This window comes from Chionomys nivalis, chromosome 22 (assembly GCF_950005125.1).
Source record: "Chionomys nivalis chromosome 22, mChiNiv1.1, whole genome shotgun sequence".
Lineage (NCBI taxonomy): Eukaryota > Metazoa > Chordata > Mammalia > Rodentia > Cricetidae > Chionomys > Chionomys nivalis.
In genome coordinates, this window is record NC_080107.1 from 25,277,961 (window position 1) to 25,305,772 (window position 27,812).

Below are 27,812 nucleotides of genomic sequence, written 5' to 3' on the forward strand. Positions count from 1 at the left end.
GTATAAAGTTACAATCTGAAAGCAGAAATCCACGTTGTTTTCAGCTGTTGGAAAAACAATGTTTTGCCATGTTTTCTTTATCCATTGGTCATGTTTACATATAATCTCTGCTCTCTACAGATTTCTAGTTGTATCTTAAAATAATTCTCTCCAGTGGTGTGTTATTTTGGAGACAAAGGTTAAATTCTTACTCTCTCCAGATCCTTTTGTCATGACCTTTTAAAGGAAGCAATCGTGGAGATTCTTCCTTCAATCTGGCATCTGAAGCACTGGTCTAAGCAATGGGAAAAAGATTAAATAATCAGAGTAAATAAGGTATCAAATATGTCATATCAGGAAATACTGATGGTTAACAATGAAAAGCAGAAACGCAAGAGTGAGAGACATTTAAGGTGTGGTTTTTGAGACTGCCTGTTTGGTGATACCTGTATACACTCTGAGAAAAACGAGAAAATGAAAATATGAAATCAATAACATTACACAGAGAAAAATTAGCAAGGAAAGGCCCTGTGGTAGGACGCAGGAGTGGAGTTAGTGGGAAAGAATACTGGGCATGTAGGCACAGTTACTTTAGGGGCACTGGCACATGCTAGCAGATTTGATCAGAAAAAAGCATGTTCTGACTTAAGCTAGAAATTTTGTATTCTTTGAACACAGAATATAGGATTTGTGAATGTCGGCCGGGAGAATATTGCTAAAATGACAAAGATTTGGAAGTTAAACAACTAGACCTGTTAGAAACTAAGACAGAAAAAGTACTGGTGGAGAAGCATGTGATAAAAGATCAGCTCAGTTTTAGACAGGTGTTAACTGAAATGTTTTTAGAAACCGAAGAAATACATAAGGATTAGCTATGATGTTTAACTATTAGGAGAGAAGTGTGAAAGAAATGTATAAATTCATAAGTAGTAAAATTATAACAGGGCATTTTATAAGTCAGATAGGAATGGATGAGTGTAAGTGTTGGTGTATTTGATCGGTATACTAAATAAACAGAGCAGCTCAAAACAACAGATATAATTTAATAATTGAAAAATGGGGAAACTCACGCTATCAGAGTAGAAGGTCCGAAGTCCAAACGGGTCAGCGAGCACCAGTAGCGCGCACCTATCTACCCCCGTTTATCTACTTGGGCTCCAGGAAGCCACACCCTAGCCAGATGTGATTGGCTGAGCTTCCCCATCAGGTGAGGATACGTGTGCAGTAATATGGAAATGACAAGTGGAATCCCTCTTTCTGGTCTACCTTGATATTAGTAGCTAAGGTATGAAGATGAATAAACATGTGGTGCCGTTGGAAATGAGCAGTCAAGAAGCTGGAACATTAGGAGACTATGACAACCTCACTGAGCCGTAACATCAGTTCCATGACCAGGACAAAATGGTGACTGCTTCAGATATATTTAAAGTCAGAAAAAATAATGACTGAAATTAGAGGTTAGATCCAGCGATAGAGAGTCTTCATCATCAAAGACAGATTTCTGGTAGTGTCACTTTGGAAAGATTCTGAGTAGTTTTAAGAGAGGATATTTGTGGTTAAGGCACCAACCTGTGGTACAGAAAATTTTCATAAGATGATTCTTAATTTCTCCAGATTGACACAAGAAGATGAAGAAATAGAAAACAAGATGTTTTGTGCTTGGGACTTGGTAAAGAGCCAATTGCACATCAGTGGAGGGTCTGATGAAAGGAACGATGTTGACTACATGCAATCGACAGAAGCAACAGTGTAAACCTGCTGGAGAATAATTGTCAGGTTCTGGGAAGCTGTCTTTGGAGGTCAAATCACTCTCCGTATAGTAAGCCTGTTCCAAACAGATACATTAAAAATTAAACATATTATGCATATATGAGAATATTTCAAAAGAGGAAAAGCAAAGTAGAACCACAGGACATCGCAACAGTGACAGTTATGAATGAAGAATCAGCAGTTTTACTTTTTATTACTCCTTTTAAAGTGCAAAGGGAAACGGTTAGGAAAGTTACAATACATTATATGGAATAAGTAACAACAGGGAAAGTGTTTTTTTTTTAATATTTTATAACGGAGGTAAGCAGCTAAAACAGTGTACTGACTAGTTTTTTGACACAGAATATCTGATTGGAAAGTAATCAATCATTAGATGCATTTGAAAGGATATTATATGTATACAGTCTTGAGCTAAACAATCTCATATATTGGTAATGAGACCTGATCGATAAGGTTCCCAGAAAAATCACTAAAAATATTCACATTAAGAGTTCTTATGTAGTTGAAAAACTGATCTCATAATCTAGACTCTATTATAAAGTAGATTTTGGACTGTATATTTAGTGGTAAAATGCAAGCAATTTAAAAATTTTACACAAAGAGGCATAAAAATTATGATAGGATAAAATGTACAAATTAAAAAAATTAAAATAAAGTTTTAGTATAACTTCAGTGTCAGTGAAAAATTCCAAGTTATTTCTCCTTTATATTTTATTAGTATTTTGATTTTTCTATGTTGAGTATAAATTAAATGCATTAACCTGTCTAAAAGTTTTGGCAAGTTACTTAATATTTTTTTTCAATTTTTATAATTATCTTTTAATTAGTTACATAAAACAATAATGAAGACACTGAGGTTCTTAAATTGAGAAGGAGAGGAGGCAGACACAGGAGGGGCTGGAGAAAGTAGGGAATGATATAAGGATTATACTCAAATATGGAATTTTTAAAAAGTAAGCTAAATTTTTTTAAAAAGAATTCAAAAGTAACATTTACACAACATAATTTACATAAGTTTTTAAATGTTTAATAAAATTTTTGTTAACAAGTAACAAACTAGTTTTAGATATTAAATATTTATAAAAATCATTTATATGCTACAGATATAATTTTGTTCTGTTATCGTTTTACTGTTATTAAAGTACTGGATTTCTATAATTACATTTTTTATTATGTACAAAAATTAAGCCAAACCTTTAGAGATAAAGCCATGTATTTTCTAGAGAAAAATTTCACAATGAAACTGTCATGGCACTGGCATAAGTAAAGATTTTATAGATAGGAAACAAAATAAAATTATATAGAGAAACCATTAAAGGGAAAGTGACAATATATTCCATATGAGGTTAAAATGATGCCTCCACCATTAAAAAATAATTATGTCCTCTGTTTTTGCAGAGGACATAGTTTCGTTCCTAGTACACATATAACAGCTGACAATAATCCTTAAATCTAGTCTAGTTCCAGGTGACCCCACATCTTCTTCTGGCTTCTGTGGCCACCATGTAGGCATATGATCTATCTATATATATATATATATATATGTATATATATATATATGCAATTAAAACACACATACACCTTTAAAAATAATGACTGCTCTTCGGACTGGAGAGGGAGGGGGAGAGAAGTGGGGGGAGGGAGAGAGAAGGGGGAGGAGGGGGAGGGAAATGGGAGGCTGGGAGGCGGCAGAAATTTTTTTTCAAAAAAAAATAAAGTGAATATTGGTTGCTAAAAAATGTATTTTATTTAATCAAAATTTAAAATAACTGCTCTTTTGAGAATGTGCGTGTGCGCATGTAACTCACAGTGATCCACCTGCCCTGCCTCTCCAGCGCTGGGATTAAAGGCGTGAGTCACTGCCACCCCACTTGAGAACATATTTTTTTTTAAGTAAGGCAACAGGTAATCCAATTTAAAAATGAACAAAAACTGAACAGTTAATGAAAGACTACAAAATAAAACAAAAGTATATTGAACATTCTATAGTTACCAAGAAAAGCAAATAATAAAAATAACAATAAATACTCTAAGGACATGGAAAATTTTAAGAAACTTTGCTTGATCAGGAGCTTGTTAAGGCACTGGGTTCGAGCAATTTTGCAGCATCAAGAGTTAGCTGGAAACAGGAACCTTTGCAAAAGTACAAACCAACTGTCCCTAGCAGCTAGCCCCCTGTTGACACCCAGCTTTGTGGTCGAGACAGGAGCAGGAATAACTGCTTGGGGGGAAGGTGGAGGGCATGCACAGAAACAGAAGTAGCTGCTTAAAGAGTGAAGAGGATGTGCAGAAGTAGTCCATACCCTGTACTTAACAAAATCAACCCCCTTAACCCTAAGTAAACCTGGCTTGCGGTTTTAGCCTGTATATGTCAACCCCAAATGAGGAGTGGGAGCTCTCCCTACTGCACTGTGTCGTATGTAGTGGACAGGTTCCAGCTAGCTGGACTATGTGCAGGTGCACTGAATAAGCCTTTCTTTTGCATTCTGGACTTGACTGGATTCCGATAGTGTCTCTCTGGGGGTCTCAACTTGGGCACGACAGATACAACAATACCTTAACTAAATTGGCTTAAAGTTAATACACATGACTGTGATGTGGTGACAAAGATGCTGAGGTTCCAGAATGTTCCTACACTGCTGGGGGGAAAAGAAAACAGTCATATAAGTTGTGAAAACAGATTGGCAGTACCTCACAAATTGAACATAGTGTATGACTCAGTATTTATACTCTTGGCATTTTTCCAGGAGTTGTGAAAACATATGTCCACATACAGACTTATACATAAATGTACCAGAATTTAACCATAACAGTAAAAAAATGAAAACATCTTAAATATCCATTAAATGAAAGGATAAACAATTACTGTCTACCAACGATATGACAAGGCTTGAATTTCAGAGGACGCCTCACACATAGACCTTGGGCTCTGGATCACCACTGTCCAGCTGTCAAGATGCAGAATACAGAGCAGGTGCTTAGATCACAGGGCAGAGCACTCCTCAGTGGATAAACGCTACTGAAAAAGGATGAGGGCAGTGGGTTCTCCTTACTTGTTCTATCTGAAGATATAGTGGCCTCACTCTGGAGTATAAGGCAACAATCTGTCATCTTAGAACCAAAAACATAATCTGCCAGTGAGTTGACCCTAGATTACCAGGTTTCAGGAGCTAGAACAAATAAGTTTCAGTTCTAACAAAATTGTACTCTGTCAGATATTCAGTTTGAAGAAAGCACTGATAACGATCATCACTGTGATTGATCTAAAAAAGCCAATGCTGAACAAATGTAGTCAAGCATAGGAATTGATGGGTACACTATTCCTCTCTTTAAATTTCCTAGAATATATGAAACTAACCAATGTTTATAAAAAACACTTAGACTCACAAGCTCTTTGTGCTCATAAGCTCCCCCGCCCACATTATAGAAGCTTCTTTTTGTAGTAGAAGGAGATGATTACAGAAATTAACAACTAGTCAAAGCACAGAGAGCAAGCAACCCTGGAATCCCATCCCCAACTGAAAGAACTGCAAGATAACTTTTGTACCTAAGGCTCAAAGCACATTCTAGAAGAGGGGATGTAAAGATTATAGGAGTCAGAGGATCAGGAAGTCCATTGTGCGATTGTACCTTCTATGGAAAATCTACACTCATGAAATTCTAACAACTTGACTGTCTAAAGAAGATTCAAACAATTTCAGTAATTAACATCCTGATATAGATGGGAGAAATCACATGGGACCTCACCCCTATGTGAAGAACTATAAGCAATTGATATCTACTGTAAGAGGAGAATTGCTTTGCCCCAGGAATGAATGCCTGATTGATTTTCCAGTAGCAAGTGATTAATCTGGGAAATGCACACATGCAAGCAACAATGAACAGACTCAGCAGATTGTATTGGTTTATCCATTCCCTCATATGTAACAACAAGGGTTAAAAAAGAGGTCTTGAATTTTTGAGAGGAAGTGTGGAAGGTAGATATGGAATAAGTAAGAATGTGGTAATAATGTAATTATATTTTAAGTAAATAAAAAAGAAAAATGAGTATTGCATTTTAGTAGTTTACAGAAGTGAACCTATGAATAAAAATGTACATATATGATATAAACACACATACTGTGATGAATTAGAACTTAAGAAACTAGTTTTTAAAATATCAAAAGTAAATTTTACAGTAAGGAAGTAATTTTTGGTCCTAAGAGTTTGCAACATGAACAACTTAAATGAGTTATTATTCTATTAGTTACCATCTAACTTGAATAATTTTATAAATAGATAAATCATAAATCACTAATTATGTACATCAAGATAAAACCATCACGACTATTGCAGTGCATATGTGATTGTATCCTCCTAAGTGTCTGTACATAATTAGTACACGCTTTCTAACAAATTTCAGTAACACCACTGCACCTAAGGACACATTAAGATTACTTTCCAGTCACTCAAAAATTTTTAAACTCTCTTCTTTATCCTAGCTTTCAATGTAGAACATAGTAATTCTTTTTACATCAAGTTGAGTTATGATCAGCTAACTTACAGATTTCATGTCTTTTTATTTTTGAAAATTACTTTATTCCTTTTTCTGTCACTTCACTCCCAACTCTCATGCAACAGGATAACTCCCCTCCTTCAAGACCTCCAATTGTGAAAATAGCTTTTCTGTTAGCAGTCACTCCTTTCTACTTTGTAATGTGCCTTAATTTAGGAGGCTAGAATGTGTGATGCTTCAAGACAATGGCCCATTTGATTGAATTTGTACATGACTCAGGGCACAGCCCAGTATTTAATAAATAAAAGAAATGGATCATTTGTTTCAGTTATTTAGTGATTTCTTTTACTTTTTGAGCTTCTAACATAAATACATCATTTCCCCCTTCCCTTCCCTTCCTCTAAGCCATCCCATATATTTTCCTGATCTCTTCAAACCATGCTGTCTTCCTTCATTAATTTTTGTTACATAAAATTGTATGTGTGTGTATGTATATATTCTTAAATATATAAATACATTCCCCTCAGTCTGTATAGTGTTCCTTATCTCTTTGCTTTTAGGGCTGAGCATTTTATGTTAGATGACCAATTGGTATGTTCTTCCCTCGGAAAGACTATTTATCTGCTCTCAGCATTCATTAATTGCCTGTAGTTTTTATCTAGGGTTGAGACTTCCTGGCCTTTCCCCTATCCACTTTATAATGCTTAGTGCTGTTGTCCTCATTCAGTTTATCTTTAGGCAGCCATGTTAATGAGAGTTCATGCGTGTATTATTTGACATTAGTAGGAGATACAATAGTAGAGAAAACTCACTGATCTTTAGGTCTTACAATTTTTCTGTCCTGCCTTCCACAATGTTTCCTGAGTCATAAGTGTGGAGGATGTTTTGTAGATATATCCTATGGCACCAGTCTTGAGAACTCTGTTCCTTTTTTCCCTCTGGTTTTGTATAATGGTTCCCATTGGTTGTAAAGGGAAGTTTCTTTGAGGAAGAGTGAGACCCACATTTATCTGTGGGTATAAACAACAAATATTTATAATGTAGTTAGAGGATTATGCTGTTTATAGATTCTCCATGATGTCACTAGCCCTGGGTAGTAGTCTAAGTTTCCAGTACCAGTCGTAATTTCCTTCTAGCTGAAATGGTCTTAAGTCCAATTAGAAAGTTAGTAGTTACTACACAGGTATGGATACTGCTAGAGTAGCCATTGGTTTATTGTGTCATACTGGTCATTGCTGTGGCTCATAGGTATCTTAGTTGGAGAGAATTGTTGGTTGCTTTCTTCCTTTGAAGGTTTGTAGTACCATGAAAGCTAGTCCTCAGGTCGGAGGGTTTCAGGCCAGTTCCAGATCAAGGACCCTGAATCCTGGGTCTGAATTGCACGGTTTCTTTAGCAATATGGTCTTACCTTCCACCTTTGGGAGTCAATCAAGAGCAAAGCAATAGCCTGTAATGTTTTGGGAGTCTCCTGGACAACCCTCATCAACAACTCAAGAGAGTGCATTTCATGTCTGCTGTTGGTACTTTGGTAATAATCTGTGACTCTTGGAAGAAACATTGTCAGCCCAGATGAGAAAATTTTGTTTAAACTATTTATACATAACTATACAAAGGCTTACATGTATTATAGTTTGTTTTCTGGCTTTTTATTTTAATGTGTATTCTTTACAGTATGAATCTTTATGGCATTTTCAGAAATCCTGTTATTTTACCCACTTCTACTTCAGCATTTATCGCATCCCTCTTCCTGTTTAGAATCCCACATTCTTTCCTTTTCCCAAGTCAGATTTTTTAACAGCACGTCAATATCTAATTTTGCTGATTTTGAACTATGCTTTCTAAAAATTTACTCGCTATTAAGAATTTTATTTAATACTAAATTTACTTAATATTAAAACTTCAGAGTCATGTCAGCAAAGGAAAAACCTTCCTAGGTATGCTTCAACTACCAGCCTTGTGAGGTTAGCAGGAAGACTGCCTTTTATAAGAAATAGCTATCCCAAGACACCACATCATCCAGTAATGCTAGGTCTCAAAGAACCCAAGGACAAATGGCTGAGGAACCAGGACTCTACAACAGGTATTGGAGATGCAGAGAGAGACTGAAGGCCAGAATCCTGGCTCTGCATCTAGCTATTTGTCCTGGGTTTGCTGGAGACTTTACAAATACCTTGGTCTTAGACTTTCTAGTTTCTGAAACCATAAAAAACAAATCCCCATTGTGTAGGCAACACCAAGCCTGTGTTATTACGGAAGTCCTAACAGACCATGACAATTTCTTACAACTAAGTCTATGTTCTCAAAATAAGATCCAGAAAAAGTACTTTGCCTCGCAGTATCATATTTCACATTCGGAGATTTAGAAGTCTGAACTAAAGGCATAAATCAGCCAAGTTGCATGGTTTTGGTACTTGTATGTAGAAAAGACCACTCTGGTTTTGCTGAGTTGGGCTATAGTATTTCTCTGTGACCAAATTAGATGTCTCCTCTGCACAAATGCTAAAGTTAGCATTCTACACCGACACGATACATCAAAAACACTTCCGCTATCAGTCAAGCAGCAGTTCAAGGACTCCAGCAAAGATGCTGAGTAGCTGATTCTAGAGTTTTCATCAAAGATCAGGAAATCCATTCCATGTTCATTTATCAAAAGTGAACCCGTAAGGTCCTCCCCACTTAATAATGGTGGAATAAGGGCTGAAAATACACATGAACTATCTATACACCGAAATTGGCAGGCCCATTTTGAAAGTGGAAGATACTTATAATCTTTCCAAGTGAGAAAGATCATTTTAGCAAGATGTCCAAAACACTCTGAACTAAAACTAATTTTCAGAAATAGTCCATGCCTTCTAAGTTTCCTCCCGTTGAACAGTGACAATTAAATTGCATTTATCATAGTATTTTGACTAAAGATCTATAAATTTTTGCATTAAAATTATATTACATCTATTAAAAATGAAAAATAGATTAATTTATAGATTCAAACATTCAATCTTAAACTCAAAGGTAAACATTTATTTTATATGTATATATTATAAATATTATTATTGAACATAGAATCCATTATAATTCAAGGCATAGAACAACCTTGAGCACATTTTGAACTTTGTAATTCACATTTATTATTTTTGAGAAATACATATACTTTAGATTTTGATATCATAAAGAACAGAATAAAAATTTGCAGACACCTAAACTCATGCCTTACTTGAAAAATCACCGTTTAACATACATTGTCATATTTGGTTATAATTTGTTGCTGTCTAGTCTTTGAAACTGATCCTTAAAAAAGAAAATATTAGATAAAGTGACTTTATAATAGTCCTAAAATTATTTTTGCCTGTAACCTGAAGCTAACATTCTAATGGCCTACAAAACGAATGTGGTCGTTAATGCATTTTGACTTAACAACTGGCTCTTACAGCAGCTGCTTTAGAAAGTATGCAGCTGTCTTATCAAATCTATCTCCAACTGTCTACAGTTCCCACCTGTCTCGCACTAGTATTTCCTTTCTGTGTTATGTGCTTGATCTTTAAAAATGATTGGCTTGTTGGAGAACTTGGAATTCTACCTAATCTAAATATTCCTCAAATAATTCTTGATAAGTCATCAGAGGATACTGGAATAATAGAAACTGGAAGATATATTAGAGTTTGGATAGTTACCGTCATTTCTTCCAAAAAGACACTTATGGCTACACGAGTATAACAACTTCCACACTTTTAAATATACATGAACAGTTCTGCTAACATGTTCTTCTAACTCTGTAAGGCAGATCTCATGTATTGAAGTTTTCCTGTTTTGTTGTGCACCAGCACCTCTTTCTCTTCTCCATGACCACTCACCCCTCAGTGCAGGCAGCAGGGATCTCTCCTTCTTGTCATCGCATTTATTACACTCGCTGAAGTACAGGAGTAAGAAGACATCAACCAGGACCCACATCAGCGATGTGGCCAGGACCACCTTGCAGTAGACAAATCTCCTCATGCTTGACTTCTACTTAAATCGGAGACTGAAGACAAATGTTCCTGAGATAAATCCAAGCCAAAGAGGTGAACTCCAGGACAAAAGCAGGATGCATCCCACTATATTAGAAAAAAAAAAGAAGAGAAAGAATTGTCATTATGATACAGGGGGTTTTGCACAGAGGAGCTAGAATACAAAATAAGTGACTTTGTTCATGGTCCCAGATATGTCAGCATCCAGGTCCTCAAATGCAAAACTAAAAGCCTCACAGGCTTTACCATTCCAGGTCACTAAGATTCTAACATATGGTCCCTGAACTCTCACTGCTCTGCTGATTGGGACTTTGACAAACTATTTGATTTTATCAAGTGGTGTTGACTCTACCTTATACTTTATTATGCTGTCCTCTATATCACTAGGATGTCAAGGAGCACACTTCAAATTTGCCCTGACAGAGTTCTTTTAGTAAGACAATATTGTACTGCAACTGTGAAATAAGTTAAGAATAGCTCTTCTAAAGATTTGCTAGGGTTAAGTGTGATCAAGTTTACAACGGATTTCAAATAATAGCTAACAACTAACAAACTATTTTAAGAAACAATTAACAATTAATAATTAGCCAGAGGGTAGTGGCAGTGATGTATGCCTTTAATCCTAGCAATAGAGAGGCACAGACAGGCAAATCTCTGCATTCAAGGTGAGCCTGGTTAACAATGTGAATTTCAGGACAGTCAGAAACCCTTAAAAAGAAACCAAAAAAAGGTTTTAAAAAAAGGCTCTTAGATGATTAGATGATCAATTTATAAGCTATTTATGAAATAAATCAGTACATGCTAGTCCTAAAATTATGTGGTTTACATTGAACGATGCACAGGAGATGTATATATCATAGTATATAGTGTGTATTTGAACTATTTATCAGTGAGAAATAAATACTGATGATAAATAAACAGCAAAAATATGCATTGTAAAAGAAAAAACAAAAAGGTATAAAATTTTTCAGAAGCATCCAAAGAAATGTAAATTAATGCTTTATACATATTTGTTTATGTATATTGCATTGAGGATAACTGTGCAACTAGTTTCTGTGTAACAAACACATCAGATCAAAAATAATCTGATATCATTTGCTGCATTTAAAATAGCGTCAAGTATGAATCTGAATGGCAGTGGTAGTGGTGAGAAACAGTAATAGAGAGAGAGGAAATTCTAATTAGGATATCTTGTGTTAGGGAAAAATCTATTTTCAATAAAAGGAAAAATTACCAATCAAGTAGAGAGTCCTTGATTAGCTTGGACAAGGACCTTGGTTCAATTTCCAGTACCACAAATAAATGAATAAATATCAAGTAAAGTACAAATTGCTAGATGTAAGCAAGATAAATAACATTGTTTGGGCAGAGATACTTTAGGTGAATAATATTAAATACAAAGATAATTGATATACTTCATAACTATGTCTCAAAATAGTAACACAGAGTGCAATTTTCTAAAGTAAAGAGCTTTTTAAATTTATGTAACTGGTTTGGTAGAATAAGACAACAGAAAAGTTGCCAGTGACAATCAATAAAACTAGTAACATTCAAACTCAAAGTCAACAACGTGAAAGCAAAAACTAAGTAGAGCAAAGATTCTAATCTCTTGCCTTCTTTCTTTTCTTTTTATTTCTCTTTCATTTTCTTTATTTCCTTTTTCTTCATTTCTTCCTTTCTTTCTTCCCTTCTTTTTTTTCTTTTTTCTTTTCTTTTTTTTTTTTTGTTGCTGGCTCTGTGTGTGTGTGTGTGTGTGTGTGTGTATGCGCTTGCGCGTGTGTGTTAGTGTGTGTGTTGTGTTTTGAGATAGGGCTTCTCTTTCTAACAGCCCTGGTAGTCCTAGAACTCTCTTGTAGACTAAACTGCCCTCAAACTCGCAGAGATCCACCTACCTCTGCCTCTGAATACTGGGATGAAAGGCATGCATTACCACTGTCTGGCTAAGATTCTAATCTCAATAACAACACAAAATTTATATTTATTCAGAGATATAAGGATAAATATTTGCAAAAGGACAGAGATGGATCACATGTGCAAATCCAAAAAGTGCATAATATTTGGAGTTCGCTTTTTCTTGAAAAGAACAAAGTTGGTATATTAATTATCTAATACATTTCCTTTCTTTTACTTGTATATAAAAACAAAAGCTAAATATTAGAACACAGCCTCCAGTCCTAGTAACCAGGGCACAACACTCCTACCACTGTGTGTTTCTAAACCTGTGATAGGAAACAAGTGAGTCTATAATTTTTTTTTCTCTTTCTTTGACTCTAAGATAAAATTCACAACTTCATTTTGTTGTGTTAAAAAAAACTTACAAAAAAAAGGTGTATATAACAACAATACCTACTGAATCACCTCAGCTTCCCTAGCAGAGAAACCTTACAGGAAATGATCTAAGGACAAGAAAAGCACTGGGAAAATATGACTTTAGGCACTGTGCCTCTCTGTGCACATCATTTTTATTGATAACATCTTTTCTGCCCTATCTGCCTCGCAAAATGTTATGAGGTTCAGGCAAGATGAGGAAGAATTTTTTTAAAGTATGACTATTACTGCAAAAAAATATGAAATAATATTAAATATTAAAATCCCTAAGATAAGGCATTTCCTAATAAGAGTCTGGCAACGAAGGCTTTGAAGAATTTAATTTTAACTTCAGTTATGATAGAAAGTCAAATCATGTCCTATTACTCCTTCAGGAATTATTCACATTGTCGTACTTCCACAGCCTCTTCAATCTGCACTGCAAGACCCTAGCACTGAGAGGAGTCCTACTCAACCATTGCAGAGGTAAAATTAGCTGTTGTATATTCTTGTCTAGTTATAAGGCACTCTAACTGTATCTATTTCCAGTTTCTAATTCTGTGTGTAACTTAACTCAATCTCTACCTGGAAAGCAGCCTTTTAATCCTGTAGTCCACATGGAATAATTGCCTCGTGTGTGTCTTCCAATACGCCTTATGAAAACAAACCCGATCAAATGGAAAGATGACGAAATGCATAACTAACCAACATAAGCACAGCCAGTAGCCTGGGTTTATTTAAAAGAATCAGCATCCGCGTTATGTTTTTATTCTAATAAGCTCCTACTTCTCTGCACGTATTGTTTTGTTTCCTAGGGAAAGAAGAAAGGAAAGTTCCCCAGCATCTCTGACTGACTGATCCAGCAGGGAGCATTAGCAATCTGTACAAACAGGTTCATCTGGCTGTTTTCCTAAGTAGTTCAATGATCTCTTAGTATGATTATTTCCCAGTTGATTTTTAATTATTTATTTTTCTTTAAGAAAAATTGAGACAGACTATCACTATATATCCTCTGTGGGCCTTGATCTTACAAATCCTCTTGTCTCAACTTCTTGAGTGCAGAGATTTAAGATACACCACAAACTCCATGCATAGCAGCATTTTGCTTTGTCAGGTATTTCTCTAGGGAGGAAGCTTTTAAGGTACAAAAAGAAGTAAATTCCCTCTTGTAAGTCTCGTTCCTTTCTTTCTTGCCACATAAGTAATATTATACAAGATATTATGGGACTTTTACTTCCAAACATTCAGTATTTTCCTACCTTTATTTTAAAATAAAATCTAGATAAAATATAAGGGAGTCAGCAAGAATTGTATTATGATAAGGAGAAAAGGCTTGTAAGGGGTTAGTTGCTTGGCTTTGTTTTTCGACCAGAGGGCTATTATTTCCCTGGGGAATCTAGCTTAGTTGCTATTAGGCATTTTTATTGGTAGGCAGATATTCTCTTTAATAGAAAATTGCATAATGAGAGAATTTTTTTTTTAATCTATTTTATGAGGCTATACTTAAAGTTGCCAGAGTATTCTAGAAGCTAGTGTGAGAGTGCTGATAGAGCTTCCAGAAGTTTCAGGCACTGTTCAAACTTTTAATGTTGTAGATAACTACAAAAGTGATGTGAATGAACATACCATTGTTCACTTTTTCTTTAGAGACCCATAAATACAGTTACTAGAAATCAAAATTTTTGCTATTTTAGATCCAATTATGATTGAAAAAGAGAAAAATGACTGCCTTTGGGTAGCTAAAAGTAAAACAAAACAACAACAACAAAAAAACCTTAATACACACTGGGAGAATCCACTCACAGGCAAAATCAAAAGTCTTTTTGGAAACTGTATCATAATAAAAGGTATATATTCAGACTCAAGGAGGATAGCAAAGGTAAAATTAAACACATCTTTTGTGTAAAGATTGTGGAATAGAAAGAAAGACATGTTTCCTCACTTGTATCTGAGCAAAGGAGAAATAGGTCATAACATTTAATTCAACCAATAAGAAACAATCTAGCAAAAGTTCTGTGTGTTTCTGGGTCTGAGTTACCTCACTTAATGTGATGTTGTCTAGCTCCATCCATTTGCCTGCAAATCTCAAGATGCGATTATTTTTTTCTATTATGTAGTGCTCCATTGTGTAAATGTACCACATTTTCTTTATCCATTCTTCCATTGAGGGGCATTTAGGTTGTTTTGAGGTTCTGGCTATGACAAACAATGCTGCTATGAACATAGTTGAGCGCATGTCCTTGTGGCACTACTGAGCATCCTTTGGACATATACTGAAAAGTGGTATTGTTGGGTCTTAAGGAAGGTTGTTTGTAATTTTCTGAGAAATCACCTTACTGATATCCAAAGGGGCTGTACCAGTTTGCACTCTCACCAGCAATGCATGAGTTTTCCCTTTACCCCACTCATAAGTGGCTTTTAGACATAAAGCAAAGAAAAGCCAGCCTACAATTCATAATCCCAGAGACCTAGACAACAATGAGAACCGTAAGACAGATGTACATGGATCTAATCTACATGGAAAGTAGAAAAAGACAAGATCTCCTGAGTAGACTGAGCGCATGGGGAGCGTGGGAGATGATAGAAGGGGAGGGGAGTAGAAGGGAGGAGAGCAGAGAAAAATGTATAGCTTAATAAATAAAATCAATAAAAATCAATTAAAAAAATTTAAATGCTTTGTGTGAGTATGTGTCTTTACACTTTCACTTGATATTTTCTGTCAATAAAGCATAAGCAATAACAGCTACTACAAAAGACTGAGATACATATGAAATGATTAAAGCATGTAAAACTTGCAAAGTTGCCTGTCACATGGGAGGAACTCAACATATATTAGCTAGCATTATTATTAATAACAGTAATATTATTTTCAGAACTACCATCACATCAAGGAAAAGGCATGAGGGCACAAATGAACCCTTGTAGACACACTGCATCTCCAGTATGTGACTGTTTAGGGACTTGAAATATAAAACCATTATGAGGCAGAAATATTACTTTTAGTAAATGTGTCCTCTGAAGGGGTATGAATTAGACAGATTTTATGATACTAAAAACTCATTAAAATTTGTGTACTTGAGATCTGTGTATTTTACTTTTATAAAAATTAAATTTCATTTGTAAAGTAAAATCAGATGTCTAAGTTTAAATATTCTCTAATTGCATCAAATTTTATTTTATCAAAGAATTTGTATAAGATATAAAAGAGTATTTACAGCCCTTTTCATCTCATCCTGGACTTTGCTTCTCACTTGGGCCTTTTTGGATGCTTCTTAAATATGCCAGTTGTTAGCATGAGCACGTACTCTTAGCTCAAGTTAGAGATAAGTTGATGGATCCCTTGCTCTTATACCCTATCAACACACACACACACACACACACAAAAAAAAACACATATCCTCTTCCTATGACCTCATATTTTAAGTATCTATCTTTGATATAATTAAAAACTGATATTCCCATTGTATCTTGATATGTTACAAGACAAACTACATAAAAACAGGATTTCATATCTCTCTTCCATGTTCTTATTTACTCTAAAATACTAAAAACTATTCAAAATATTTTAAAACTCTAATACTAGTCATTATAGAAAAAATGATCTCACTACTCCCACAGCTAAAAAGTTGTATGCTGAAGTCTTAACTCACAGTGTCTTAGAATATGACTATATATGAAGATTGCATCTTTAATAAGGTAATAATTAATTGGCCCATAATTAAGAACTCTGTACAAGCATAGATGGTTATGGCCATGGCTGACAACCTGAATACTATCCATCAGTACCATAAGGTGGTAAGAAAGACTCAGATCCCAAGAGATGTGCTCTAACCTATGCATGTATGTGTGTGTGCACACAAACACACACACACACAATTTTGAAAATACTCAATCTTTTAAAAAATAAGTAAAAAATGAATGAGTAAAAAGAAAACCATGGTTAAATAAAGTGTTATGGATGAGTCGATTCAATAACACTGATAGTCCTTGTAGGAAGAAAAATGAACACAAACAGGCATGCCCACAGTAAGGGTCACAAGAAAATACAGTCTGAAGAGAGCCATGTAACAGACACATAGAAAGCTCTAAAAGGGCTATTGATAAAGTTCACTCAGCTTGCTACCAAGAGTGATGATCTAATGTTTATCCTCGGACCCGCATATATGATGAAAACAGAGAACTGACTCCTGCCAGTTCTTTCCTGGCCATACATATGCCAAGGCACATGAGCCCACCTCGACCCCTCACACACTAACTAAAACATATAATGTTAATTTTAATAATGTCAAAGAAATCTCTAAGAACAAATGAATTCTAGGTAAATAAATTTCTATTGCTTAAGTCCCTCAATCGGTTATACATTATAATAGAAGCCCCACCAAAGTAATAACCCAATCATCCAAATTTCCCCAATCCTTCTCTAATAAATAAACAGGTAAACATGGGTGCTTTCCATTCTGTGATCAACACTGACAAAAACAACTTGGGGATATAGGAGCTTATTAGACTTACAGATTACAGTCCTTAATTGAGGGAGGTCAAGTCAAGGACTCAAGATAAGAATAAGGCATGAACTAAAGGAGAAAGTATGGAAAAAATATTTACAAGTCTACTTCCTCTGACTTGTTCTGCTTGTTTGGTTATATAATAAAGGGCTACACAGGATTGGTAACAACCATAGAGGGCTGGGCCCCTGCACATCAATCATTAATCAAGAAAACACCCAACAAACTTGCCTCCAGGCAAATCTGATGAAAGCAATTCCTCAACTGAGGTTCCCAATTCCCAGATGACTCTTTCTCCTTTTAAGTTGCCTTTCTCATTGATTCTAAATCTATGAGCCCATACCACAGTGAACGTTCCCTGCTTCACAGCAATATCTCGGCAATTCACATACAATTCAATCCGCCCTAAGGCAATTTCCACCTCTTTTCCCTTCCTCCTACTGCCGCCCAACTCATCACTGTGCTTCTAAGTTGGCAGACCAGATTAAACGCAACCAGAAAATTTTTTTAGACTGCCAAAATGAATGTGTCTATTTGCTTACTTCGATCACCAACCATGAAATTTGCAAGTACAACTGTTTCAATGGATTAAGTGTTCTTTCGGAGTAAAATACATCCATTCTTATATATTCAAATATTTTATTAATGTACTTGTCTTGTCTGATTCAGTTTATCTACTATAAAGAGCCCTTGTCACTAAATAAAGATCCTAACATTAACAGTTATCTTTAGACAAATTATTTTTATCCCATATTCCCCTTCAACTGCAACTATATTCTTCTGTTTATATTTATTTTGGCACCATGACCTGAAGGAAAGCATATAAGCAGATTTCAGATCCTTACTTTGTGTGAGCATCTTGTGCTTATATTTAAAATGTACATTATTAACTGTGATTTGTCCTAAAATTCTTGTGATATTTTCAATGCTTCATCTGAGTAGAGATGAAGACAGGAAACTCCCTAGGCGATAGGCAACAGTGTGAGGCTATGATGCCATTAGTTGTACTTTTATTCTGACTTACAAGTAGTTAGTGTATTTAACCCTTTGATTTAAGAACCAAAATTCACCTGACATTGAACTGAGTAACTTGGGTGAAAATGTTCCCAACTACTAATCTGTAAACTAACATGGGACTGCAATCTCAAAAGACCTGCTTAATTATATGATTTTTTATTGCGGTTTTCACCCCCTCCCCATGTGGGTTATTCTAGAGCATCATGTAAAGAAATCCTCTAAGGGAGATCTGCTGCTTGATAAATATGCCAGTTGTCTCATAAATAGTCACAAAAGTTTCTTAAAAACCACAATACCAAATTTACCAATTGGCAATTCCTCCTTCAAGCGTCTAGTCAGTCTCTCTTAGAAGCTATATTTTTTTCTTCCCTTTAATAAATAATGTTGTACTTTTACTTTCTGTGTCTCTCAGTTGAATTTTTCCCTTCAAGAATATAACGAGGAAGATAGTAACACAGTAATGTGAAAATATATCATGTGACAGTAAGCTTTAAGAAAGATTAATGTATAACTACCATGTGCATTTCACTATCATCTCATTCTCTTTTAAATCAAACAGATTGAGCACCTGCTATGGTAAGAATATCTTAATTATTTCTAATTATGTTGGCCAATTTTAATATTCAACTCAGTCATTCATTGTCTTCCATAATCATAAGCAACACATGATATATCTTAGCCAAAAGGACTTGGTACAGCTCCATCAGTGAGAATAGTTGCAATACAAGCATAAGGACCTGAATCTGATGCGCAGTACCCTTTAAAAAGCCAGGCATACTGCCTGTGGAGTCGGGAATGAAAACTGAAGTTACAGAAGATTGTGGCTACCATACAGGTACTGGGAATTTAACTTGGGTTCTCTGAAAGAGCAGCAAGTGTTCTTAACCACTAAGCCACTTCTTTAGTCTCTCTTCCAATCCCTAATTCTTTTTTTATCAAATTAATCATCTAGAAATTGTTCTTGTCTTCTGCTTCACCATTCTCTATTTCTGTTACTTTCTCTCATTTATCTCCCACAATACTTTTACTCACCTATAACTCAGGATAGGAAGAAAGTCCCTTTTATGGGAGATTATGCATCTTGATTTATGTGAACAAGTACTTGTGACTGATGTATTTATATCAATAAATTTTGTTGAGAATTCAGATTTTTTTCTTCAGATTGATACTTTCCATTAAATCTTTCTTAGCCTGAATAAAAGCCAGGCATAGCCACCCATGTGGCTCAGTCTATTAAAACTGCTTCCCCGGAAAGATTCCCCCCTCTGTGGATGCATTCATAACTTCTTGGTTCCCCCTTGGGGCCACCCGAGAGCGCAGGAATACTATTAAACCTGGATATTTTTTTAATTTGCCTTTTGTGATTTGGCTTGATTGGGATTTTTGCATCGGCAGAGAGCTTGCGGTAGGAAAATTCCTAACAAACAGCAGTCTTGGAGCTGAGTCAGCTGGAGCCTAGAAGACCAGTTGTTTGTGTTGCAGAATTCAAAGCCAGAGAAGTAGCCCAAGTTTCTTACAGGAGCCCAGAATTGTTAGTGGATCCCAGACATTGAACATTGACTTATTAGCACTGTTGGGAGTTTGGTTTTGCTTTGATCTGATAGTGGCTGTGCCCTGGATCCTTTCTCTTGAAGTAAGAAAGTATTTAACTTAATTTTGATTTTTGTAAGAGTACACAGTTCAAATATTTTGAACTTTTAAAAGATATTTTGTTGAGCATGGCATCCCACGATAGGGAATAGGTTCCAAACAACTAGCTCATGTACCAGGCATAGAACCCAGTAGGCCAGGGGCCACTCAGATAGTCCAAGCTTCACCACTGTCTCCCACATGTGGAGGGTCTTGTTCTGTTCCATTGAGACTCCACAGATGTCAATCTAGTGTTCAAGAGGGGATGGGGGTGGGCAGTGGGGGAGGCAAGGCATGGCAGGAGAGGGGTGTAAGAGAGAACTATAATGGAAATGTAAAGTTAAAAAATAAAATAAAAAAGAGATTTTTGTCCTTGTTTTTATAGTAGTGAGAGAGAGAGAGAGAGAGAGAGAGAGAGAGAGAGAGAGAGAGAGAGAGAGATGATTTAGGATTTTTAAAGAGGTGGATATTTTAAAGGGAATGAACTTGAACTTTAATGCATTTGAATTTGCAAAGAATGTGAGATTTGAACAACCTCCCCACACCGCCAACCACCCCCCAGGGCATCTGAAACCACCAGAGGCTTGCCCCCCACCTACACTTATAGAGAGAAGCCCCAGAGAACAGGGAGCAGCCTCCCTCAACCCCAACAATCTCCACTGTGTACCCAGCAAAGCTTTCAATTACCATAGACGGGACAACCAGACAGGAAGTAGAGGTGGGTCAATGAGAACAGGAGAATTCTGGGAAGGAGGAAGGCCATTCCTCCCCAGTCTTGTTCAGACACTAAAGAAGCAAGATGTAATCTACCCCACTGAAAAAGGTACCAAGCTATTTGACTAACATAGATAAGAATAATGGGTTAATATAAGTTATAAGAGTTAATAAGAAGCCTGAGCTAATAGGCCAGTCAATTTGTCATCAATATAGACCTCTGTATGATTTCTTTGGAGCTAAATGGCTGTGGGACCTTGTGGGAGGACAAAAACCTGGTAGGACAGAAACCCTGACAACATCCACTCTTCTGTTTCACATAAGAAACACACCTCAACTTCAAATACAGACATTACTTCAGAGTAAAGTGTAAAGAAAAGACTTTTAATCAAGTCTTTTCTTTACACTTTAAACAAGGTATTGTAACTATTCTAATATCTAACAAAATAGACTTCAAACTAATTAAATCAAAAGAGATGAAGAAGGACATTTCATATTCGTCGCAGGAAAAATCCATCAAGATAAAATTTCAATTCTGAACATCTATGCTCCAAATACAAGGGCACTGACATTTGTAAAAGAAACATTAATAAACCTCAAATCACACATTAAACTCCACACACTAATAGTAAGAGGCTCAACATCCCACAGTCACCACTGGTCAGGATTGCCAGACAGAAACTTAAGAGAAAAATAAAGGAACTAACATAATTTATGACTGAAATGGATTTAACAGGTATCTATAGAACATTCCACCCAAACACAAAAGAATTGGCCTTCCTTTCAGCACCTGATGGAACCTTCTCAAAAATTGACCACATACTCTCTAACAAAGGAAACATCAACAAATAAAAAATTAGAATAATCCCCTATATCTTATTGGATCACCATGGTTTAAAGTTAGAATTCAATAACAACACTAACTGCAGAAAACCCACAAAGTAGCAGAAATTTAATAATGTTAAACTGAATCACATCTGGGTCAAGGAAGAAATAAAGAAACTAAAGACTTCCTAAAAATCAATGAAAATGAATACACAGCATACCCAAACATACAGAACACTTTGAAAGCAGTGCAAAGAGGAAAGTTCATAGCATAAGTACCTGAATAAAGAACTTGGAGAAATCTCACACTAATGACTTAACAGCAAACCTGAAAGCTCTAAAACTAAAAGAAGCAAACTCACTCAGGAGGAATAGATGCCAGGAAATAATGAAATTGAGCTCTGAAGTCAATAAAACAGAAACAAAGAAAGCAAAACGAAGATTCAATGAGACAAAGAGTTGGTTCTTTGAGAAATTCAACAAAATAGACAATCCCTTACCCAAACTAGCCAAAAGGCAGAGAGAGAATATCAAAATTAATGAGATCACAAATAAAAAATGGCATAATAGAAACAGAGAAAAACCAGAGAATCATCAGGTTATACTTCAAAAACCTGTACTTAACTGAGCGATGGTGGTATATGCCTTAAATCCCAGCACTGGGAAGGCAGAGGCAATCTGATCTTTGTGAATTTGAGGCCAGCCTAGTCTACAAGAGCTAAAGGGTAGGTACCAATACTGCACAGATAAACCCTGTCTCAAAAAACAAAACAAAACAAAAACAAAAACAAAGAAAAACTTGTATTCCTAAAAACTGGTAAATTTTGGGTACTCCACAAAATTGGCAGATTTCAAGGAAATAGGCAATTTCCTGGATAGCTACTACATACTAAAATTAAATCAAAAACAGATAAACAATTTAAATAGACCTATAACCCTTAAGGAAATAGAAGCAGGCATCAAAAGTCTCTCAAACAAAAAAGTCAAGGGGAAGAGTTTCAGTGCAGAATTCTACCAGAATTTCAAAGAAGAGTTAATACAAATATTCCTTAAATTGTTCCACATAATAGAAACAGAAGGGGATTGCCACACTCTACATGAGGCAACAGTTACCTTGGTACCCAAACTACACAAAAATGCAACCACCAAGAGAATTACAGACAAATCCCTCTCATGAACACTGATGCAAAACTAATCAATAAAATACTGGAAAACTGAATCAAAGAACACATCAGAAAATATATCCACCATGATCAAGTAGGCTTCACCCAGAGATGCAGAGATGGTTCAACATATGATAAACCGTCAATGTAATCCACCATATAAACAAACTGAAATTTAAAAGTGTGTGACCATCTCATTAGATGCAGAAAAAGCCTTGACAAAGTCCAACCCACTGTCATGATGAAGGTCTTGGAGAGATCAGGGATACAAAGGACATAGGTAAAAATAATAAAGGCAATATACAGCAAGCCATCAGCCTACATCAAATTAAATGGAGAGAAACTCAATGTGATTCCACTAAAATCAGGAACAAGACAAGGCTGTCTACTGTGTCTGTATTTATTCAAAACAGTACTTAAATTGTAGCTAGTGCAAAATAAAAACAAAAGGAGATCAAGGAGATTGTAATTGCAAAGGATGAAGTCAAACTTCCACTATTTGCAGATGACATAACATATAAGTAACCTGAAAAATTCTACCATACAACTCTTACAGGCGACAAACACCTTCAGTAATGTAGCAGGTAAAAGATTAACTCAAAAAAAAAATTACTAGCCCTCCTATATACAGATGATAAATGGGCTGAGAAAGAAATCAGAGAAGCATTACCCTTCACAAGAGCCACAAATAACATAAAATATCTTGGGGTTAACTCTAAAAATACAAGTGAACCCTGTATAACAAGAACTTTAAGTCTTTCAAGAAAGAACATATCAGAAAATGGAAAAATTTCTCATGCTCTTGGATAGGTAGGATCAACATGGCAATCTTACCAAAAGCAATACACATACCAAAGCAATCCCCATCAAAATCCCAATAAAATTCTTCATAGACTTTGAATATTCAATTTCTTATGGAAAAATAAAAAACACATGATAGTCAAAAAAATCCTTTATAAGAAAGGAACTTCCAGATGCATCACTATCCCTGATTTCACTCTTTACTATAAAGTTATTGTAGCGAGCTGCGTGAAGCCACATCTGATAATCAGCTCCTAATTATGGCTAAGACCTGACTTATGCTGTGATCACGCGATGATTGTCAGCTGCTTGCATATATGTGGACCTATGGGCAGTGCCCACCTGGCAATCCGGGGTTGGTTGCCCATGCCTACTTAAGGGCTGGGAGGTTTTGCCTGAGGGGGGAGAGAGAGAGAGAGAGAGAGAGAGAGAGAGAGAGAGAGAGAGAGAGAGAGAGACAGGGAGGGAGGAGGAGAGAGAGAGGTAGATAGAGAAAAGAGAAGGAGAAAGATTGCTGTGAATAAAGTCCTGAATAAACTGCTTAGCAAGAAGAGCTCCGGTGTTGCGCGTCTTCCTTGCTGGACAAGGTGGGGCGTGACAAGTTATAGTAATGAAAACAGCTTGGTATAGACACAAAAACAAAAATTTGGACCAAATTGAATCAAATCAAAGACCCTGATATTAATCCACACACCTATGGACAATTAATTTTTGATAAATAAAATGGAAAAGAAAGCATCTTCAGCAACTGGTGTTGGCATAACTTGATGTCAACATGTAGAAGAATGCAAATAGATCCATATCTGTCCCCATGCACAAAATTCAAGTACAAATCGATCAAAGACCTCAACATAAATTCAGACACATTGAATGTCATAGAAGAGAACATGAAAAATAGCCTTTCATGCACTGGCAAAGAACTGCTTTCTGAGTATAAACCCAGTATCACAGACACTGAGCTTGACAATTAATAAATGGGACCTCCTGAAACTAAGAAGTTTCTATAAGGCAAAGAACAGTCAACAAGACAAAACGTCAACCTGCAGAATAAGGAAAGATCTTCACCAACCCCACATCTGACAGAGGGCTGTTCTGCAAAATATACAAAGAACTCAAGCAACTAGATATCAAGATATCAAATAATCCAATTAAAATTGGGGTACAGATTTAAGCAGAGAATTTTCAACAGAGGATTCTCTAATGGCCAAAAGGCACTTAAGGAAACTCTCAACATTCTAAAGCCATCAGGAAAATGCTAATCAAAATGACTCTGAGTTAATATCTTACACCAGTCAATATGGCTAAGATCAATAACATTAATGACAGCTCATGCTGGAAAAGATGCAGAGTAAGGGGAACATTCCTACATTGCTGGTGGGAGTGCAAACTTGTACAGACACTTTGGAAATCAATATGGCAGTTCCTCAAAAAATTTGGAATCAATCTACCTTAAGATCCAGCAATACCACTCTTTGGCATATACTCAAAGAATAAAGATCCATACAACAAGGATATTTGCTCAATACATTAATAGCAGCTTTACTTGTTATAGCCAGAACCTGAAAACAACCAAGGTGTCCCTCAACTGAAGAATGGATAAAGAAAATGAGGTACATTTACACAATGGAATACTACTCAGTATGAAAAAACAAAGACATCTTGAAATTTGTTCTGAAGTCACCACTCCCTTTATTTCATTTTACATCATGGTTCTCTTTAAACTTTCATTTTTTTGAAGACTAGACTTAGATGAATTACATTTACCGATGCTCCTTTTCTCTCCAAACTGCACTTTTTGTACTTTATTATTGATGTTGGACTAAATGCATTTTGCATTATGATATGGCTATAAGCCTATGGGGGCCAGGGACGTGGATTGTGGTGGTTTGAATAAGAATGGTATTCATAGGCTCATATATTTCAACACTTAGTTATCAGAGAATGATGCTATTTGAGAAGGATAAGGAGGTGTAGCCTTGATGTAGTTGTGTGACCTCATTGAGAGAAATGAGTCACTGTGGGGTGAGCTCTGAGATTTTAAAAGCCCAAGCTAGTCCCAATATCACTCTCTTTCTGTAGCCTGCAGATCCAGATGTAGAAATCTACTACTTTTCCAGCATCATGTCTGCATGTTACCATGCTCCCTGCCATTGAAAAAAATGAACTAAACTTCAGAAACCAAGCAAGCCCTGATTAAATGCTTTTTTTTTATAAGAGTGGTCATGTTGTGTCTTCACAGCAATAGGAAGCTAAGATAATTCGTGATTTATTAGCATTAAAGCTGAGGTATATTTTGAATTGTGTTTAATTTTTGTTACACTTATATTACCTTTAGGATGTAACTGTAATCTACAAATATAGTATTATTTTATGCATCCTATAGAGACAACCAAATGTCAGTTGGGTGTTAACACTATGCAAGGCGCTAAAGATAAAATGTGTAAAATAACATACTTTTTGCATTCAGGCTTAATATCCAGTAGGGATGGGGGTAACTGAGAGCATGGGTATAAGGACTGGGAGGAAAAAAATAGGGGAAAATGCTTACAAGGTGTGGAACTCTTGTTAAATAAGTTTCATGGCATAACTATTAATATGGAAAGACTGTAACCACAAGGAATAAATGGCCTCAAAATGAGTAAAAGAATGGTAGCTTTATAGAAACTATTCATAAGATAGCAACATTCACAGAAGGAATCTACCTTGTATCATTGTACATTAACCTTTCACAATGAGTGTAAACTGGATATCTACTCTACTAAGATTCTGTACCTGTAAAATGCCAAGATACATCACAAAGTAATTCTAATAATAATAGATTATTAAAATTATGAGTCAATTATATCTATATAAAGGATGTTCATTAAAAGAAATGTATGTCCATCACCAAAATAATTAAGTTATTTGAAAGAACTCATCAACTTGAAACTTACTCAAAAATCATTGATGCTTTCATTACCTATAAACATTTTTCTTAGAACTTGGCACCAGTAGTTCAAGATTATCCATTGTAGTCACCAAGATGGAAAAACAAATCTAAAATATCCAACTTTATAAAAATCTAAAGATTTAAGACAAAACTAAAACATTAGAAGGAAACAATTACTTTCATTGACTTACTAAATCATTGTATCATTTTAGAGTCAGTTTCTAGTTAATCTTAAGACCTCTAAATTTTTCCTGATTAAAAGAAAAAGAAGTTAAGAAATGCATTGTGTGTGTTTTCTTAGAAATGTGGAGGGTACTAGGCATATTTGTTACCTGGGTGTTCTCTTCAAAACAAGTGTATTCAATTATAGAAAATAATGAAGAGTAATCGATAGTACCTCATAAAAGTATCTGTATCACTCTGACTGCCCTGAATCAATGAGAGATTCAAAGAAAGAGACATTGAATAATAAAAACAGAATTCTAAGCACACAAGGACCCCCAACACCTGAAATGAGAGGGCACAGAAGTGAGCTTGCTAAAGATTACATGAGGGTATAGACAAACTGTTTAAATATGAATAAAAATTGATTTGCTTGCTTATGTATTTAAGTAATTTTTAAACAGAACTTTTATCAATAGGGAAAATGCATACCTTTCTTTAAGTTAGCTATAGGAATAGTGATGTATTATATAGTTAATTGCTTCTATTACAAAAACCCTTGTTATATATTATACATAAATACATGTTAGTTTGTTTTACTAGATTTTTTTCTCAAAATTTTTCTGATGAAGCTATTAATCATATATTAAGTGCTAAAAGACAGGAAATTAGAAGGAAAAAATAAATAAGGAACTAAATAATTGGAATATTGAGTAATTAGACTCCAATTAATTAACAGCAAAATAGAAGTACTGTATCTCCAAAGAATCAAAACATGCATTCTTATTAGCAAAGCAACTTTGCGATGCACCATCACTAAAAGTATAGCTAGTTGATCAGTCTATACAGTGAAGTAAAAAACAGTGCAAAACTAATTTTAGCAAACACAGAAGGACTATAAGATAAAGAAATCTGCTAAAATAAATGAGGAAAAGGAACATTTCAACATGTGTTTACAAGATTTAAGAGTTAAAAAGAGACTACCATTATGTGTTCAAGTACATAGGCAGGCAATTCATAAGCATAGCAATTCTTTTCCTATTCGCAGCATCATTTAATTGAAAATTGTCCTAAGAACTAACTACTGAAAAAATTTTTTATTTTAACCAAAATGCTGGTTTATGGGGATTCAAAGTGTCTCAGCTACTTTGAAGGAGTAGGTAAATAGTAAACCAATTAAAAAGCATTTTTTGGAAAGAAATGAGTATATTAAAAAGCAAATAAGTATTTTTGCCTACTTTATTTATTGAAAATTATTTTCTTAGAATTGACAATTTACCCATTGGAAATTTTTTTAATTATCATCTCAGATAAAAGGTCTTAACTTCAAGATATTTTAACTATTTTGTTTACTAAAAGTAAAGAACATAAACATATATAGATATGGTTAATTGATAGTATGTTGCATAGCTATAAAAAGTATACAGAGATTTTTAGTATCATAAGAAATACTGCATGAAAATATAAATAAGTCATGATTTCTTCATTTATTCCTTATTAATGCAACTGTTCCAA

At 35.2% G+C, this 27,812-nt stretch overlaps 1 protein-coding gene across 4 annotated transcripts in view; it reads right to left on the reverse strand.

The window, feature by feature from the left end:
- The window catches only part of Galnt13 (polypeptide N-acetylgalactosaminyltransferase 13), a 458,666-nt gene that overhangs the window by 385,430 nt on the left and 45,424 nt on the right, over positions 1-27,812 (reverse strand). For all 4 annotated transcript variants that reach the window (XM_057755642.1, XM_057755643.1, XM_057755644.1 and 1 more), the window contains one exon: positions 10,093-10,332. In XM_057755642.1, the coding sequence (XP_057611625.1) occupies positions 10,093-10,234 (142 nt within the window). In that variant the 5' untranslated portion in view covers positions 10,235-10,332. The remainder of the gene's footprint in view (positions 1-10,092; positions 10,333-27,812) is intronic.